This window comes from Chenopodium album, chromosome 4, assembly GCF_948465745.1.
Source record: "Chenopodium album chromosome 4, dcCheAlbu1.1, whole genome shotgun sequence".
NCBI classification, from domain to species: Eukaryota; Viridiplantae; Streptophyta; class Magnoliopsida; order Caryophyllales; family Amaranthaceae; genus Chenopodium; species Chenopodium album.
The window spans coordinates 75,018,659-75,036,907 of NC_137837.1; the positions used below are offsets into that span (position 1 = coordinate 75,018,659).

An 18,249-nucleotide genomic window follows, 5' to 3' on the forward strand; every position below is an offset into this window, starting at 1 on the left:
ATAGGACTATCCATCCTACTATCAACGAGAATCTACAATAACCAATAGATTTTCAATCTCATAGAAAGACCTCCTTTATTCTTAGAAATACAACAACAAACTGTGCATAGAATCCTTCTTAAAATATTAATTTTTTTATTTGTTAGAATAAGAGACCATTTAAATAAATATGTGGTCTTTTGGATTCAAGAGACCAAATATTTCAAATAAATGGTCTCTTGTATTTAATTTTAGAGAGATGAAAACGTATCAAAGACCATCTATTCTAAATAAGTGGTCTAAATTTTTTTTTTAATTAAATAAATAAATAAAACGAGACCATTTATTTAGAAGAAGTGTTCTCTCCTTTTTTTTTTAATTAAACAAACAAATAAATAAGAGACCATCTATTTAACAGATGAAGTGGTCTCTCCTTTATTTTATTAAATAAATAAAAAAGAGAAAGATAATTTATTTAAGAGAAATGGTCTCTCCTTTTTAATTAATTAAAAAATATTTTTGAACTGATCTACTAGTATTACACGAATTGTCATGTGTAAAAAGATAAAACCTTAGAGGCTTAGCTCTCCTTCATTCTCTTTTCCCTCAAACCCTAAACTCACACCTCATAATTTCTCACGCCCAGCCCCTTCTCCCCTCTTCTTCTCACTTTCATCACAGTCAATTCCTCACTCATTTTACTCTTCTTCTCTCTCTCAAACTCACCCCTTCCTCCATCGGCTCCATATCTCCACGCTGCCTCCGATCCATATCTCCACCACCTCCATGTCTTCCTCCTTTTATAATTGTATTTTTTTTTATGAAATTGATAATAAACGAAACTGACCGCCCACGACGCCACCTCCGCTTGACGCTGTGACCAGCCCACCTCAGCATTGCTGGACGCTCTGACCAGCTACCTCTGTATCGCCGGACACTGGTCTTGTTCAAGTTTGTCTTCTTTTCTTTTTTTTCCCTTCAATTTTTGTTTTCATTTTCATAATTTGTATACCCTACTAGACTTATATATTATGTAGTGTTAGAAATTAGAATTTTGTTTGCATAAAAATCATATTTGTTTATTTTCTATTGATTTGCTTTCATAATTGATTTTGGTTTTTGTTTTTCTTTTGTTTATGTTAAAGATCTAAATTTGATGATTTTGTGATTTGTTTTATTCAGATTTTATCCTATCAAGAATTTCTAATTTTCATTTTACTTCTCAACTACTTGTATATTAGATTTGAAATTTTTCATTTCAAATTTCATTTTAATTTTCAATTATATCAGATCTGAATTTTCTGGTTTTTTTTTTTTTTTTTTTTTTTGAAAACCGGCAAGGAATAATATTAAAGGAGATCAATTTCCGCCAAAGTTAAAAGACTTTGAGGAAACGGACCAAAACATACAAACTCATCACAGTTTCTAGTATCCCACCTCGCTACCATATGAGCTAAGGTGTTCCCTGCCCGATTTACATGAGAAACAGAGAAAAAATTAAAAAGCAAAGAGCTAGCAACAATATCATCAAGTAAAAGGAAAAAAGGGGAGAAACCATTAGCCTTCTGCTTAACACCCACAACCACCTTCAAAGCATCACTTTCAACTTCCACCCTTGAGTAGCCTAACCTTCTAGCAATACACATACCAAAAGCCATTGCAGCAGCCTCTGCCTCATCAACAGTCCATCCCAACCTTCCCCTTTTGACTGTAACAGCAAGAACACCTCCCTGGTCATCTCGAAACACCACCCACAACTAAACTTCGTTGCCCACCATTGCATCACAGTACAATTTATTTTTATATTACCTGAAGATGGGCATCGCCAAGCGTTATTCGTTGATGGAGCAGCACGAGTCACTTGTGAGTGGACTTTTTCAGCATATGCATTGTACTCTTGGACCAGCTTACACATCCTAATAGCAACTGCAGTAGTAGAAAACGGCTCACTGTCAAATGTTGCTTTGTTCCTACAGTGCCACGCTGGCCAACAAAGAGAGGCCATAACAGGCAACTCCTCCTTCGATATTTTGTCACACAACCACAGCATCCTAGTAGTGAAGCTCTCATTTAGGCCTTGGTCAATTAAATCCCTAAAGTTGCTTGTTGCCCATATCTCCTTTGCTGCAGCACGCTAAAAAATAGCATGAATAACAGACTCATCGCCATTGCCACATATTGCACAATTTTTATCATCAAGAATATGGCGATATATAAGTCTTTCTCGAACCGCAAGAAAGCCCTTACAAGTTCTCCACAAAAAATGTCGGAGCTTAGGTGGAGCATTCAAGTTCCAGATTATTTTCCATACCTTATCCCACGTATCACCTGTGTCAAAATATCCCCCATTTTTGCTAAGCCAATACCCTGATCGAACACTATATTCTCCATTTTTACTCGGCCACCAGAACATACAGTCATTCGACATTCTATTAGACAGAAGAATTGACAGCACAAGTGCACGTTCATCAGCTATAAAAGTGTTATTCAGAGCTTCATCATTCCAAGAATTACACGAGTGGTCAATCAGGTCAATAACTCTTAGCTTCATATCACTATCAACCGACGGAGTTGGAACCAAAGAAGATGTGTTGCCTGGAAGCCAAGCATCACACCAAACATTAATTGCGCTTCCATTGCCCACTCTCCACTTCAGTCCATCGAGCAACAAAGATTTTGCACTCCACATACTACGCCAAGCATAGCTAGGATCAAAACCCACATTCGCTTGCAACACATCACAACTCTAGTAATACTTCGCTTTGAGAACTAAGTGTAACAGAGACCCCGTATTATGATGAAGCCGCCAAAATTGTTTAGCTAGCAACGCTTGATTGAAGCAACGAAGGTCGCGAAATCCCAATCCCCCATTTCCTTTAGGTTGACACAAGAGGTCCCATCTTTGCCAGTGCATCTTCCGAGTAGTATCATTCGAACCCCACCAAAATTTCGCTAGAAGAGAGTGAAATTCATCGATCAAAGTGTCAGGAATTTTGAAAATACTCATCATATACGTTGGGATTGCTTGGGCCACAGCCTTGATAAGTATTTCCTTCCCCGGTCTTGAAAGCAGTTTCTACTTCCACCCTTGTAACTTCTTCCATAACCTTTCCTTGAGCCCTGCAAAAATCACCTTTTTTGATCTGCTAATGATAGTAGGAAGGCCTAGATATTTTTCATGAAATTCGACCTCCTGCACACCTAAAATCTCAATAATTTCCTCCCTCCGAACAGTACAAACTTTTTTGTTAAAAATAACCTCGGTCTTGCTTAGATTGACTTTCTGACTTGATGCCCTCTCATACTTGCTGATAATGTCAGCTATAACGGAGCATTCTTGCACATTGGCTCTAGCAAAAAGAATATTGTCATCGGCAAAAAATAAGTGTGAGACCCGGGGGTCCCCCCTACATATCCTCGCACCATGAATAAGATTGTTTGAAGCGGCTTTATTCAACAAACCCGAGAAAGCATCAGCACAGAGTAGGAACAAGTGCGGGGAAATTGGGTCGCCTTGTCTCAACCCTCTAGATGGAGTGATAGAATCCGAAATGTGCCCATTGATCTTAAAAGAAAATTTGACAGTCTCAAGACAATTCATGATTCTCCAATCCAAGCCCTGGAAAAACCCATCTTTTCCATCACCTTCTCCAAGAACACCTACCCACTCTACACGATCATACGCCTTACTCATGTCTAGCTTCAAAGCAATGTTACCCTCTTTTCCTTCCCCTCCTCTCTTCATAGTATGAAAAATCTCAAAGGCGACAATTGCATTATCAGTAATAAGACGCTTAGGAACAAACGCACTCTGATTTTGGGAGATCACATCACCTAAAAACCCCTTCAATTTGTTGGCCAAAGTTTTCGAAATAATTTTATAAATGACATTGCAGCAACTAATAGGCCTAAATTCAGATATTAATTTAGGATCATCAACCTTTGGAATAAGCACCACACAAGTGTTATTTATTTCTATCAAACCCGCCTCAGCCCTCCACCATCTCTTCACAAAGCTAATGATATCATTCCCAATAATATGCCAAAATTTTTGAAAAAATAAAGCGTGCATACCATCGGGGCTGGGAGCTTTATTTGGATGCATTTGGAACAGGGCTTCTCTGATTTTTTCACCTGTAGGCTCAACATCTAGCATTGTATTCATCTCATCAGAAACGACCTCCTCTATACCTTCAAGAGCACCTTGGAAACCCGTGGGAGAACTGGTTGTGAAAACATCGTTGAAATAAGCCTCAATGAGACGCTCAAGATCAACCCGTAGGTGGAGTAGAATGCCATTCGAATCAAGTAAGCCTGTGATGCGATTTTTTGCTCTTCGTTGACTGGCCTTATGGTGAAAATATTTGGTGTTTTTATCACCATCTCTAAGCTCATTTGCACGAGCTCTAGAAGACCAAAAAGATTCTTCCTGCAAATAAAGGGAGTCAAGCTCTTCGGATAATTTTTTGCACGAGTCCAAAGTCGGACCATCCATAGCACCCTCCTTCAACTCACGCATCTTCTGTTCAGCCATCTTTATTTTCTTTTTTTATCGAACCGAAGGTCTTACTAGCCCATGAGCTCAAATCCTCACCACATCGGGCTATTTTCTGATTAATATCCACAGCAAGGCTCGCATTCCAGCTTTTGTCAACAATCTCACCACAATCTTCCCGAGAGAGCCAAAGTCGCTCAAAATGGAAGCACTTCCCTTTTACCTCAGATTCGTACCTCTTCTTCAATGACAACATAATTGGAGCATGATCAGAGCTATAAATAGTAAAGTTTCAAACTTTATAATCTGGGAACAAGGACACCCAACCATCGTCAGCAAAAAATCTATCCAGACGTTCACGGACATAAGTTATCATAGAATTCCCTTTTTCCCATGTGTATATGCTACCTTTAAAACCCAAGTCTCGAAAGCAGCAAGTATCAATAGCATCTCTAAATGCATCCATAAGTCTCTCACTTCTAGGAACACCACCCTCCTTTTCCCTCAAGCTAGTAATTTCATTAAAATCTCCAAACATTACACATGGCAAATCGCTTTTTGACTTCAGAGAAGCCATCAACGACCAAGTATTATGTTTCTGTGTTTGTTCCGGCCACCCGTATATGCCAATAGCCCTCCATAATGGAGAGTTATCACCATCTAAGACATCCACCTCAAAGTGATGATCAGAGTAAGAGACATCATTCGCATTTACATCTTTCCACCAAAAACCCATTCCTCCAGAATTACCAACACTACTAAGACATAAACCATAAGAAAAACCACATCTATTTTTTATTTTATTTAAAATAGAACTATCAATCATCGACTCCATAACAAAAACAAAGTTTGGCCTCTCCCTCCAACATTTATCTTGGAGGGCACGAACTTGCCTCAGGTTGCCAAGCCCGTGGTAGTTCCAACTTATGATTTTCATTGTTTTTCGAGGGCTCGGGCATTCCCAAGACCCTCTACTTCATTAATAGATACAAAAGAAGAGACATCACTGACACACATTTTCTGTTTTTTTCGGAAGAAATTATTGGATCATGTTGTTCATCCACAAGGGCATCTTCTGCATTTCTTTTCTTGGCAGTAGTTGGGTTTTCATGGCTCTCTGATGTGTCCATAATAGCAGCCCCATCTCTTCTCATTCTCTTGTGTACCTTCTTGGAGCAAGTAGGTGCTTGAACAGTTTCATTTGGCATCTTCTCTGACACATGTGGCCCCTCCTTCCTAACATCATCACCATTGTGCACAACAGTTACATCCCCGCCCGTACCAAGAGTATTATCAGGAGTAAAACTCTTTACTTCACAAAGAGCTTTCGGCCTTAACACCATTTTACCACCCCCATTATCCGCAACCGCCATCAGAGACGCAGTACGAGGCTTTGGAGTCCCACATTACACTCATTCGGGGATGAGAACAATAGCTTTCTCGCAGCCCCCGGAGGACCCAGTCTAATTGCCAAAGGGTCATTACAGTCAGTCCTAGGAATCCTCTTCTTCGTTGTTAGTCTTGCAGCCCATGTCCTCTCCTTCTCACGGTCCAAAGCAGAGACCCTTGGACGGTGAGGTGAACCAACAGTGATTCATCATCACTCATCTCCTTCTCAATACAGTCTTTGTCAATGTGCCCCATTACACCACAATAATAGCAAAAATCCCCGAGACGTTCATATTTGAAGCCAATCCATTTTGTAACCCCCGACTCCAACGCTACCTTCAGTCCCCTTCTAAGCGGTTTGGTAATATTCACCAACACCTTTACCCTCGTGTACTCCTCCCATCCAAGAGGATCGGACTCATCCACCTCCAAGCATTCTCTAATACAATCACCCACCTCCCTAACAAATCGAGAGGTTCGTTTCCCAAAAGGTACATCAAGAAGTCGTATCCAAAAAGGGCACGAGTCAAAGCAGACATCAGAAGGTTGTTCATCAGCACAAGTCTCCTTCAGCAAAAGGGTTTGATTATCGAAAGCCCAAGGCCTCCCATTCAGTACTTTGTCCCTGTCCTCTGTTTTGAAAAATTGGAAAACAAACAGGTTTGTGTCTATCGATCGAATCGCAACATTGTCATCGATACGCCACAAGTTTTTTAACACACGTTTCATCGCATCAACATTGAAAGTTTTTTTTGTGAGGAGTTTCCCCACCAGCGACAAGGCAAGACGGTTATCAGGTTCCTTCGTATCCACCATGGAAGACGCTCCATCGAGAACAAGGTTTTCTTCATCGGTCAATTTCAGATTGTCCCACGCTTTCACTAATTGGTCCTCCATCGTCGATACACAGGCAGAATTATTATTTTTGTGATCAATTTGGCCAGAAATCGTGGAGTTGCAGTGGGTAAATTGGGGGAAATAGCGAACCCTAGACGAGAGAACTATTCACCCTACTCGAGGGACTGCTTTTTAATTTACAACTCCAAAACTTGCTTAATTATGAATTTTCTGGTTTGTTTTCTTAAATGTCATTTTTTTGATAAATTTTAATTTCTTTTGAATTTGTTTTAAAAATTACATTCGTCTTTTTTAATTTTTTGATTTCGAATAAGTTTTAAATTTTAAATTTCTGCAATTTTAAATATAATTGCTAATTCAAATATTTGTTTGTTTACTACTTTAATTTTTGATGCTTTGGAAAAATTTTCACTGTAAAAAGTGTAATTGAAGAAGATTTCTTACCTTCATTATTGTTTTTATTTTTTGTTTTCAATTAATTTTTTAATTTCTGTTTATGTAAATTTAATTGATGATTTAAAAGTTTGTTTAATATTATTTTTAGGAAATTTTGCAAATAAAACCACCTTTTAAATCTTGTTTTTTTTCATATAACCACCTTTTAAAAAAAATGTTGCAAAAGACCACCAAATTTTAAAATTTTTGTTGTAAAATACAACTTTTTAAGACAAATTTATCAATTATTTTACATTGAAATGGTGGTAATTTGCAACAAAAATTTTAAAATTGCTGGTCTTTTGCAACATTTTTTTTAAAAAGGTGGTTATATGCAAAAAATAAGATGTAAAAGGTGTTTTTTTGCATTTTTATTATTTTTATTTGTAATAGGTGATCTTAGTTTTTGAAAACATTGAGACCATCTATTCTAAATAAGTTAGGAGGCGGGGAGTCTGAGACCATCTGTATCAACTATTCAAAAATTAGTATTGAATTTACCATTCATCCTTTTATCAGACACCGTAGTGTTACCAACCATAGTTGCTGATTTAATTATACTATGAAAATTTGATAAACAAGTGACTATAATGATGTGTCGCATGTCATAGGTTAGATTTTTTTTAAAACAAATAACCTGCCTCGATACCATTTCTTAAATACGTGAAAAAAATGCATTCTAATATACTTATTTTTTTTTTAAAAAAAAAAAAAAAAAAAAAAAAAAAAAAACATGTCTAATATGGAATATCAACTATCAACAATGAATTTTTTATTTTTTAAATTCTAATCTACGTTATGTAGCATTGCTGTATTTGGAAGGCGAGAATTAGTCAAGTCTTGGGTGGGGATTAGGTGGTGGTAGATATTCAAGTGGGGGTGGGGCGGAGATGGTTCAATGAATAAAGTTAAAAAAAAACGAGGAGAAAGCGGATAAAATACATTCTAATATACTTAATTTTTTTAAAGAAAAAAAATTGTGTAATATTAACAATGAATTTTTTATTTTTTAAATTATAATCTATGTTATGTAGTATTGTTGTATTTAGGAGGCGGGAGTTTTGGGTGGGATAGATATCCAAGTGAGGGGTGGGACGGGGATGGTTTTAGAGTTGTACCCCCCGTGACGGGTATAAGGATAAATTTTAAACTTGCCACGGAAATAAGGATGGGGATGATTATATTAGGCAGGGACGGGGATGAGAAAGCCAACATCCGCATCACCCCGCCCCGTTGACATAAAATGGGACGGAAGGAGTAGCTGCTTTCACCCTGGCGCCCCAGCGGACCTACGATTACATTGCAATATTGCATGTCTATATATATGTCTATCTCATCAACCAAGATATTTTTATCAATTGGCTCAGAGTATATAACCTGTCAACATAAATATTTTTTCTGAACACGTTAATTTTTTAAATGATGGTGGATTGGTGGACATTACAATTATACAAACAATATGGTGACGACAAAAGGTGAGCCACACCAATTGGCAATTGATATGATTGCGATACTTATATGTACATACGGAAAAAAAAAAAAAAAATTAAAAATGGCTTATTTGTGGGGGTGTCCAATTGAAATCCAAGTATTATTATTAACTAAGGGTTTGTTCATATTTACTTAATTTCAGTTCAGTTCAGCTCCAATTAGCTCAGTTCAGTTCAGCTCAGTTTAGCTCCTATCAGTTCAGTTCAGCTCCAATCAGTTCAGTTCAGCAAATATGAATAGGCCCTAAATGTGTACATTTTGAGACTCGTGGTGCGCGCTAGTTGCATTATTCTTCGTATATTTATATTGGCCTTCTTTAAGGTCTATAAGTATAACTAAAGTAATTACCGCTGATGTCATTACTTTCCACATGTCAACCTTCTTTTAAAAAAAATTCCGCTAAAACTAATAATGACATCATTATTTTTTTTCAAAATAAATCAAAATTTGAAAAAGATAAATAATTATACATTTCTCTAAGAGAATTTTATATTTAATTTGACTAATTATGCAATTTAATTTGATTGGAAAAATTAAAGGAAGGTCAGACTATTTTATTTTCTTAAAAACATTATATTTTTCTCCTACTCCGTATATTTTATACTGATTATATGAATTGGGGTTTTCACTCTTTATTAATTTCTCAATTTATTAGATGTTGATTAAATTATTTGTACTACGTACATATTACACACATATAAGCTAAATAATATTGTTAAAATTGTAAAATAATATTTAAATCGTGCATCGCACGAGCCTAATCTAGTTGCCAATTATAGTTATACCCGTAAAAAAAATATAGTTATAGACTGTTAGCAACTTATTATATATGGAGTAGTAAATATTACTCTGTAAAATCTAGATATCTAGATTAATTAATATATGATTTTATTTTTTTTTTGAAATTATATATATGAATCTTTTGTTTTTCTTTTTAAAAAAACAATCTTATTTTCCTGCCAAAAAAAAAAAATTACAATTTTAAAAATAATTGGCAATAATCATAAATTCTAATATGTGGCTGGTCACGGTGGTCAGTCATCATAAGGGTTATTTCGTTTAGTATTATAAAAGTTATTCGGTCAGTGTTTAGGGGTTACTTTGTTAGTGTTAAAGGGATCAATTCGTCAGTGATATAGGGGTTAATTAGCCAATATTACAAGGCCCTCTTTTTTCCAATCCATTTCCTCCACCACCGCGAACCTCGATTAGATTCAGGAATGATACACTTTTTAGTTATTGGAGGCTATTAGTCTACATAAGCCTAATGCAACATTGATTACACTCCTCCTTATACCCAAAAAATGTAAGCCTAGAGGAAGAATGAAAGGAATATCTTGTCGGGGGAATCGTATTTGTTTCGGAGCACAGGATTAGGTTTGGATTCAATGGAAATGGAGAACCTAAACACGCATCTTCACAGACCAAGAACTAAGAGATCACCCCTTTCATTCATTCTGGGGTAACGGATGGATCGTACCATTCAAGCCTTTTTTCATGCTTTTCCAAAGGGCTGGAGAAAATTGCAATCAAGAGGATTTCCCTAATGCTCCCTTCACGAAAGAAAAAAGGACTCAACATTCTTTCTAGAGAATGAACTTTACCTTATTACTTGAGGGAAGAACACTAGTATTTCATTGCTACATGTATGGATTATTGAAAATAATAATGTATGTATTTGGACATTTTCCTTCAACTTCATAATTTTGTATTTTTTTTAAAATTTTATGTGTTACTCGATCAATGTTTTAGGGACTACTTTGTTATTTTACAAGCAGCCACACGATATGGCCAACCGCACACAAGACACTTTGTAAAGTTTTATTGTACTCACATATTATATATTTTTTTCCGTTTTCTTTTAAATGCAACATACTTTCTTGGCACACACTTTAAAAAAAGATTTAGTAATGTTAATGGATAAATTAATCAAAATAATTTATAGATGTAATTAATAACTCACCCTTCTCTAAGTGTTCAAATATTTAATGGGCCTTGTACAAGGCTGGCCCGTTTACATACTCTTATAGTCTTATCCACAACATCATCATAAAATCGTTCAACACTTTGCAACACACAAATACACACTTGAAGAAAGTAAGAAACTGCAAAAATGGCAGCCATGGCTGCTCTACAAAGCTCCTTTACTTCTCTTTCTCTCTCCTCCAACTCTTTCTTTGGTCAACGCCTCTTTCCTTCTCCTACCTCTCTTCAGGTATTTCCTTTTTTTCGCCTAATCTTATTTTATCTTTATATTCCTTTTCCTGGGTTCTAATTTGAATTTGACAGTGAATTTGGATAAACTCCAACTTTTGTTTTACACCTCAATTAATACTCCCTCTGTTTTTAAATACTTGCATCATTTCTCCATATGTGTAGTTTTAGGAGAAATTAGAGAAGTAATAAAGTATAAAAGTAGCTTAGTGAAGTTGGTGGAAAAATAAAAAATTATATAAGCAAATTATTGAGAAGTAATAAACTATAAAACTATAAAAGTAGCTTAGTGAGAAGTACATACAAGCATATGATCTTCCTGTGCAGCTTATGCCATGTCCTAAGTACTTGGTGAGAGAATTGAAGGAGAGATAATATGAAAATAATAAAAATATGACTTATGTTGGGTTCACGTAAAGAAAAATGAATTAAATATTTTAAAAACTTTTCAAATAAGAAAATGAAGTAAGTATTAAAAAATGGCCGGAAATAAAAAGTGGAATAAAAAATGGAACAAGTATTTTAAAACGGAGGGAGTAGTAACAAAATGTAATTACTCTAATTCATGTTTATCACAGTAAAGTATGGAATTTATCTGAATTAATTAAATTTTGGAAAAAAGAAATTTTACCAATTTTGTGTAAAATTTGAAATTTTGTCAAAATTTTAAGAAAAAAAAATTTGATTTAAAATTTTTGAACAAGTACCTTGTCTTTTTATTATATGAAGTGTGTACCTTATAATCTTATATGTACACTTTTGATTCAATGATTCCTAAAAAAAATAATAATAAATTAAAAAAAAAGTACACCTTTGATCTTTTGAAAACGTGCGGAGAAGTTACAAAAGTCTAGTTTTTCACCTAGTTTAGAGATGATATATAGATCAAAACTCTTCCAAAGTATGAAACTCAAAAAATGCTTTTGTTGTTTTCTATTTTTATATATTACTAGTATACAAAATGTTACTCCATATTGGGTATCTCAACTAATAACACTACTACAAAAAATGGCATAGAGACCCGTTGAAATATGCCTGAGAGACCGCCTCAGAACGGGTCTCTATCTCAGGGGTCTCTTTGATAAAGAGACCCGTTCCTTAGAGGGGCCTTTTTGTGAGGACAAAGAGACTCGTCGTCAGTAATAGCGGGTCTGTCACATAAATTAGAAAATTGATAAATTAAAAAGAAAAAAGACCCGTTATTTGAGATTATGGGTCTGTTTGGTGGGTATCAAACATACCTATCATATCAATTAACGGGTCTCTTTGTTCTTTATTTTTGTAAAAAAAAATAGAAATTATTTTTTGCTTTTGATATGGTTTGCATTTGAAGTTTGAATATTTCATCTCTAGACAAATTGGTGGAAAATTAATAAATTGTAAGTACTTACAGTACTTTAAGACCATATGAGATAGCATGGGCTAAAAAAATTGATATGATACCCAAAAATAAATTAAAAAAAAAAACAACATTCAAGCAAAATTAACACAAAAATATTTGAAGTCCTAAAATTTACTACTACAATTACATCAATAAGACTTGATTATTCAGTTTTCTGCAAGTTCGACGAGCTGGAACTCTTGGTCACTCTGAATTTCGCAGGTTAGGAATTTCTGCATGGATTCATCAGACAAGGAACTGGAAAAAAAAAAGGAACATAAGATTAGACTTAAAAACTAAATCGAATTGAGAAATAATTACATTATCAAACAATCATATTAGAAAAATACAAAGTCATCGTCAAATGAACACTTACCAAATCAATTGCAACTATGTGTCAAAATTGGGTATTTCGAAATTCCCAATTAATAGTGTCAATTTAGTCAATTTTGATATTGCCCAGATGTGAAATTCAAACTTAGGCGTAACTAAAGCACTTCGTAACTGAACATAAGGTTAGAAGATGAAATTAAGAACAGGGTTGTGTTTCAAATAGAAATTCAAAAACTTGAAATATGAAAACTTGGAGAAAAAAGGCTAAAAATTTCGAGAAATTTCCTTGAATGCTTAATTAGATCTAGATCTAATTGCATCAAAGCACTTCGCAACCGTCGTTGGAGGCTAAGCAATGAGGGATCTTGAAGGCGGAGATTTCTCAAAAATACAAGGACGGAGCACGCATTTGTTCGTAAAATTTGTTGATGAAGGTGGAAAAAGAAGGAGAAGAAGGCATTGATGAGAGAGAAAATATGGAGGTGTGATGAATAAGTTTATGAGGAATGTCGGTGTAGTGAGAAAGAAACATGTGATTATAATTAATGTCGGTATAGCTCAAGAGGAGAGATATTGAGCCAAAAGAATGGCCTTACATCCGTAAATAATGCAAAGTGGAAAAGGGAGATAAGAGACCCGTTGACTCTTACATGGGTTTCTTATTTCACTCCACTCAATAAAGTTGTGGTGAAATTTTTTCTATGGAGGGGGATGCACGATGCTTCGTGCATCCGTTTTCTCTTTAAAAATGCGGAATGAACATTCCGTTGTTCAGTAAAGAACATACATTTGTTTTGTAAAGAACATATAGCTTTTTCATAAAGAACATCATATATAGCTGTATTGTAATGAACATATAGTTGTTTTATAAAGAACATATACCTATTTTGTAAAAAAACATCCAACTTCATGTTCTTTATATATATCTAAAGAACATCCGTAATATTAATTAAAAACATGATAATTAGAGGTGATCAACTTCGGCCCGACCCTAACCGGCCCAGCCCGATCCAACCCAAAAATAGGGCGGGTTTAGACGAGCCTAAAAATGCATTTTTAGTTAAAAAAATCCAAACTCGGCCCGAAAAAAAGCCGAAAATCCAAATTAGAGTTGTATTGTAAAGAACATATACTTGTTTTATAAAGAACATATACCTATTTTGTAAAAAAAACATCCAACTTCACGTTCTTTAAATATATCTAAAGAACATCCGTAATATTAATTAAAAACATGATAATTAGAGGTGATCAACTTCGGCCCGACCAGACCCGACCCGACCCGACCCGATCCAACCCGAAAATAGGGCGGGTTTAGACAAGCCTAAAAATGCATTTTTAGTTTAAAAAATCCAAATTCGGCCCGAAAAAAAGCCGAAAAGCCCACTACATTTTTCGGGTTTTTTGGACACGAGATATTATGTTATAACCCAGCCCGACCCGAAATTTTTATCACCTCTAATGATAATATAATGTAATGAACATTATTTGTATTCAACCACCATAATCTAAAGACAAATTTCAAACAACATTTCAAATTAAACAATTAACATATGTCACAAATAAAAGTACATTATTCTGACATCAAAGAACATGAAGATAAAGAACATTATTTAACTGCACGTTATGTTCTTTACAATTTTATAACATGTTCTTTGCACTTTAACGGAATGTTCTTTACATTTCTATACAATGTTCTTTACAATTCTATAATATGTTCTTTTCACTTAAACTAAATGTTCTTTATATTTCTATGCAATGTTCTTTCCGCTTTTTTCTGGAAGAGATGTACCATGTGGATCGTGCATCCGCCTGCACGAACCATGCATTGAAGTTGTGGGCCTAAAGGCTTATAAGAGACTCGTTACCTCTATTAATTAGGGGTCTTTATTCCAATTTTTGTAGTAGTGTAAAAATGTTTTATGAATAAAAATTATAAAGCTGAGAATGAAATGATTAGATATTTGAATTAATTATTTTTCGTGCTAAAAGGTGTATATTGTAATATTTAAATGGGATCTCCCAATTAATATACAAGGTATAACCTTAAATGATTAGGGTTTAACTAAAATGAATATGCAAGGCACATGCATGCCCTTATGGTAATGGTGTATATATCCAGGAATTCTGACATGTGGGTTCAAAATTGTAAAAATAAAGGAATGAAAATATTAGTTAAAGTCTCAATGCATAAGTTCAAATTTTGGATTACAAATGGATTGAGTACTTAAAAATTTCAGCATTGAATTACAAAATGCGTTACAAGCTAGTGGACCTTAGTTGCCAAATAACACCACTTTGAATATTTGCAACAAGCTAGTGGACCACTGGACCTTAGTTGCCAAATAAAAAGACTGGAGAATGTCCTAATCAGTTAGTCAATAATATACTACGTATGTGCTAAAAGGCATACCGACAGTGGTTACATCACTGACACGTCATTTTCTGTGTCCTTAGTACGGATTATTTTTATTTTTCAAAATTTCTTTTAATTTTGGAAAGAAAAATATTAGGAAATTAATTTTTAATAAAATCATTGTTATAATGTTTCTGTGTTCTATGAAATTCTAAAAATTGTTTAGTTAACTAATGGAAGTAGAAATTCCCATAGAAAGTTCCATTTACCTAGGTCCTCCTAGGTAATTAACTTCCCCCATTTTGTGGGAAATGGAAATTCATGAGAATTTTTACTTTTCATGAATTTGTTAACCAAACAACTTCAAAAAATTTCAATTTCTAGGATTTCCAAATTCCCATGTTTTTCTTTGGCAACCAAACAACCCCATAGTATATGTTTAAAGACTCCAAGAATGACAACATGTGATTTTTTGATGTGTCCATATGAGTAATTTTTTTTATTGTTTAAAATTTCTTTTTAATTTTGGAATGAAAAATATTAAGTAATTAATTAAAAATCATCTTTGTTTTTATTTGCAATAGGGTTTGTTTTATTTAACTTAGGGCATGTTCACATTTACTTAATTTCAGTTCAGCTCCAATCAGTTCAGTTCAGCTCGTAATTTCACTCTCTCATAAAATATTCATTTCAGCTCAATTCAGTTCAGCTCAGCTCCAATCAGTTTAGTTCAGCTCCAATCAGTTTAGTTCAGCTCAAATCAGTAAAAAATATGAAGCCCTTATTTTAATTTATTTTATTAGGTTTAATAAGCAATAAGTCTAAATAAATTATGTTACGGAAAAATCTTACCTAGCATCGGTTTGTTCAACGACTTAAATCTAAAGAGGAAGAAGCCTACGGGCTTGGAGTGGGTTCGGCCCGCCTGTTATGGCGCCCTTTGCTTGTTCGCAGATTCAAGGGAGAGTTGAAACCGCTTACCCTCCCTTTATTGAACGTCGCAGAAGATAAGTGAAAAGTACACTAGTACAAAACTAACCTTAAGTAACACCCAAAAAGTGTTACATAAAGTGGTAAAAGTGTTATTATAGACAATAGGTAACACTTTAGTGGGTGATACATCCGCCCATGTTACCTAAGGTCTTATGTAACACTTTGGGTAACCTATGGTAACACTTTTAAAAATGTTACTATAAACTCTCTTATGTAACACTTTATTATATTATTAGTATTATTTTTAAAGTGTTACCTTTTATTTCTTATGTAACACTTACTTATCTTTAGTAACATTTTTCAATCATCTAGTATCACTTTATCCGACATTATGTATCACTTTTCTGAACTAATTTAACACTTTATTGATTATTAGGTAACATTTTTCAATCATCTATGAACATATTGTAGCACTTTTTTTGACATTATGTATCACTTTTTGCAAAATAATGTAACACCTTATTAATTAATAGATAATATTTATTATTATTATTATTATTATTATTATTATTATTATTATTATTATTATTACAATTATTATTTTATTATTATTTTTAAAATATAAAATTAGTATTAATATGTACAACAACTATGAATGAGAAATTAACATATATGATGGACAACAATTTGGATTGAAATAATTTCATAGTCTTATAAAAAAAAATTCATAAACACCAAATTTAATGTTTGGCCAAACAATATAATAATCCAAACAAAAAGAAAATCAACTTCGATCTCTAGCTTGGAAAAAGTGAGGAAATAAGAAAAACTTCCAAATTTCAAAAAAACAGTCAGCGATAATAACAGCAAATAGCGGCAGCAGCTAGCTAGCAGAACGACAGCAGCTATAACAGACCAGCACACAACATTATGTGACAGCAAACATCAGTAGCAGAAAGTAGTGGCAGCAAACGACAGTAGCTGTGGCAGCAAACAGCAGTGGCAGGGGGCAGCAACAGACAGCATTAGCAGCAAAAAAATAGCAGTAACAACATCAAAACAGCAGTAGCAGCAGCAAAACAACAGTAATAGTAAGTGCTTCTTGTAGCATCATCACTTGTATCCCAATTCTTCATCTTGATCCATTTGATTCCATAAGGTGAAAGCATCATATATAAAACATCTAGAGCAAAAATATAATAACGCAATAATAAGAGTCAATGCTTATTCGTTTGTTTCAAGCCCTTCATCGACTCTTTCATTTCATAAGCCATGGATATAACCCCCAAATCCTTCATTGTGCTTCTATTTTGTTCTATCCTTGCTTGTCTAAGTTTTTCATATTCTGCCATCTAGATCTTGCTTCCTACAAAGAACACACAAGACAGTCAGTTGACGGACATTATTGATGACAAATAGATTTTCAGAGTATCAGACCCCTAGCAGATTATTAGTCTGATGTTCAGAGTTTACATTGCTAATTCCACCTTCCTGATTTACCTCAAAAGAGAGTGGCCAGAACAAAACTATGTCCAATTTTCACTGTTGGCAGATTATAAAAGTGGCCAGAAAAAACTATAGTTTTCATTCACCATTGAGGAACAATGCATACAAACTTGCATTACATCCATGAGGGGCTGTAACTAGTCAAATAGGCACATTTTTACATCAAAATTTGCAAAATAGATATAGAAACAAAATTATCATGGTAGATTATATGATACACATTTTTTGTATTTCTTCATCTCAAAATATGATGAAAATAAGAGCCATACAGCCTTTACATATTCTATGAACGCATAAATTCTTATCAGTAAATCATTTGGGAGAGTCAATATAAGTCTGATTCCTACAACCATTAGGGCATGCTAATTTAGCTATTTTCAAATAACTAACAGCTTCAAACATTATCCCATTTAATAGATGAATTAGTGTTTGATTATTTGTGTAAGCAATTTTCAACCTGATTGGTCCTGTGTTACTGTCAAGGGTTGTTCGATTCCTTTGTAAATATGACAAAATGGAAATGATCAAGTGAGAGTAATCATTGTATTATTCATGGGTTGAATTATTAATAACTAGAATTGATATTTTCTTAATTGATACACCATGTTAACATGTTTTAACGCTAATGGAAACATACCTACTAGGGAAAGTTCATATATGACTAGCTCACAGATATTGCAGGCATTAAGTTCAAATTCAAGGTTTTCTCCCTACATGGATCAGATGCATGCATTTAAGTCACAAATCTATGCATTGACTTTGTTCTGTAGAATTATGCATGCATGTCATAGGACCTCTACTGGTCACTTTCACTGATTAGAATACGGGTTTAAGAGCTTATTACCTTTGTTAGGCAGACAAGATCTCACCTGACTACAGATT

At 34.3% G+C, this 18,249-nt stretch overlaps 2 protein-coding genes and 1 long non-coding RNA gene across 3 annotated transcripts; 1 reads left to right on the forward strand and 2 right to left on the reverse strand.

Moving 5' to 3' along the window:
• Positions 1 to 4,766: 4,766 nt before the first annotated feature.
• LOC145628158 (uncharacterized) lies at positions 4,767 to 5,411 on the reverse strand. Its single transcript, XM_081680468.1, has one exon. It carries the CDS (start codon positions 5,409 to 5,411, stop codon positions 4,767 to 4,769), a length of 645 nt encoding a protein of 214 aa, XP_081536594.1.
• Positions 5,412 to 5,989: 578 nt separating this feature from the next.
• LOC145628159 (uncharacterized) lies at positions 5,990 to 6,760 on the reverse strand. Its single transcript, XM_081680469.1, has one exon. It carries the CDS (start codon positions 6,758 to 6,760, stop codon positions 5,990 to 5,992), a length of 771 nt encoding a protein of 256 aa, XP_081536595.1.
• Positions 6,761 to 10,551: 3,791 nt separating this feature from the next.
• On the forward strand, positions 10,552 to 14,545 carry LOC145629337 (uncharacterized). Its single transcript, XR_014111652.1, has 2 exons — positions 10,552 to 10,862; positions 14,357 to 14,545. It is a non-coding gene; the product is annotated as an uncharacterized LOC145629337 (long non-coding RNA).
• Positions 14,546 to 18,249: the final 3,704 nt, after the last annotated feature.

Coding starts and splice junctions, on each gene's coding strand:
- LOC145628158 (XM_081680468.1), bottom strand. CDS start 5,411: ATGAAAATCATAAGTTGGAACTACCACGGGCTTGGCAACCTGAGGCAA.
- LOC145628159 (XM_081680469.1), bottom strand. CDS start 6,760: ATGGAGGACCAATTAGTGAAAGCGTGGGACAATCTGAAATTGACCGAT.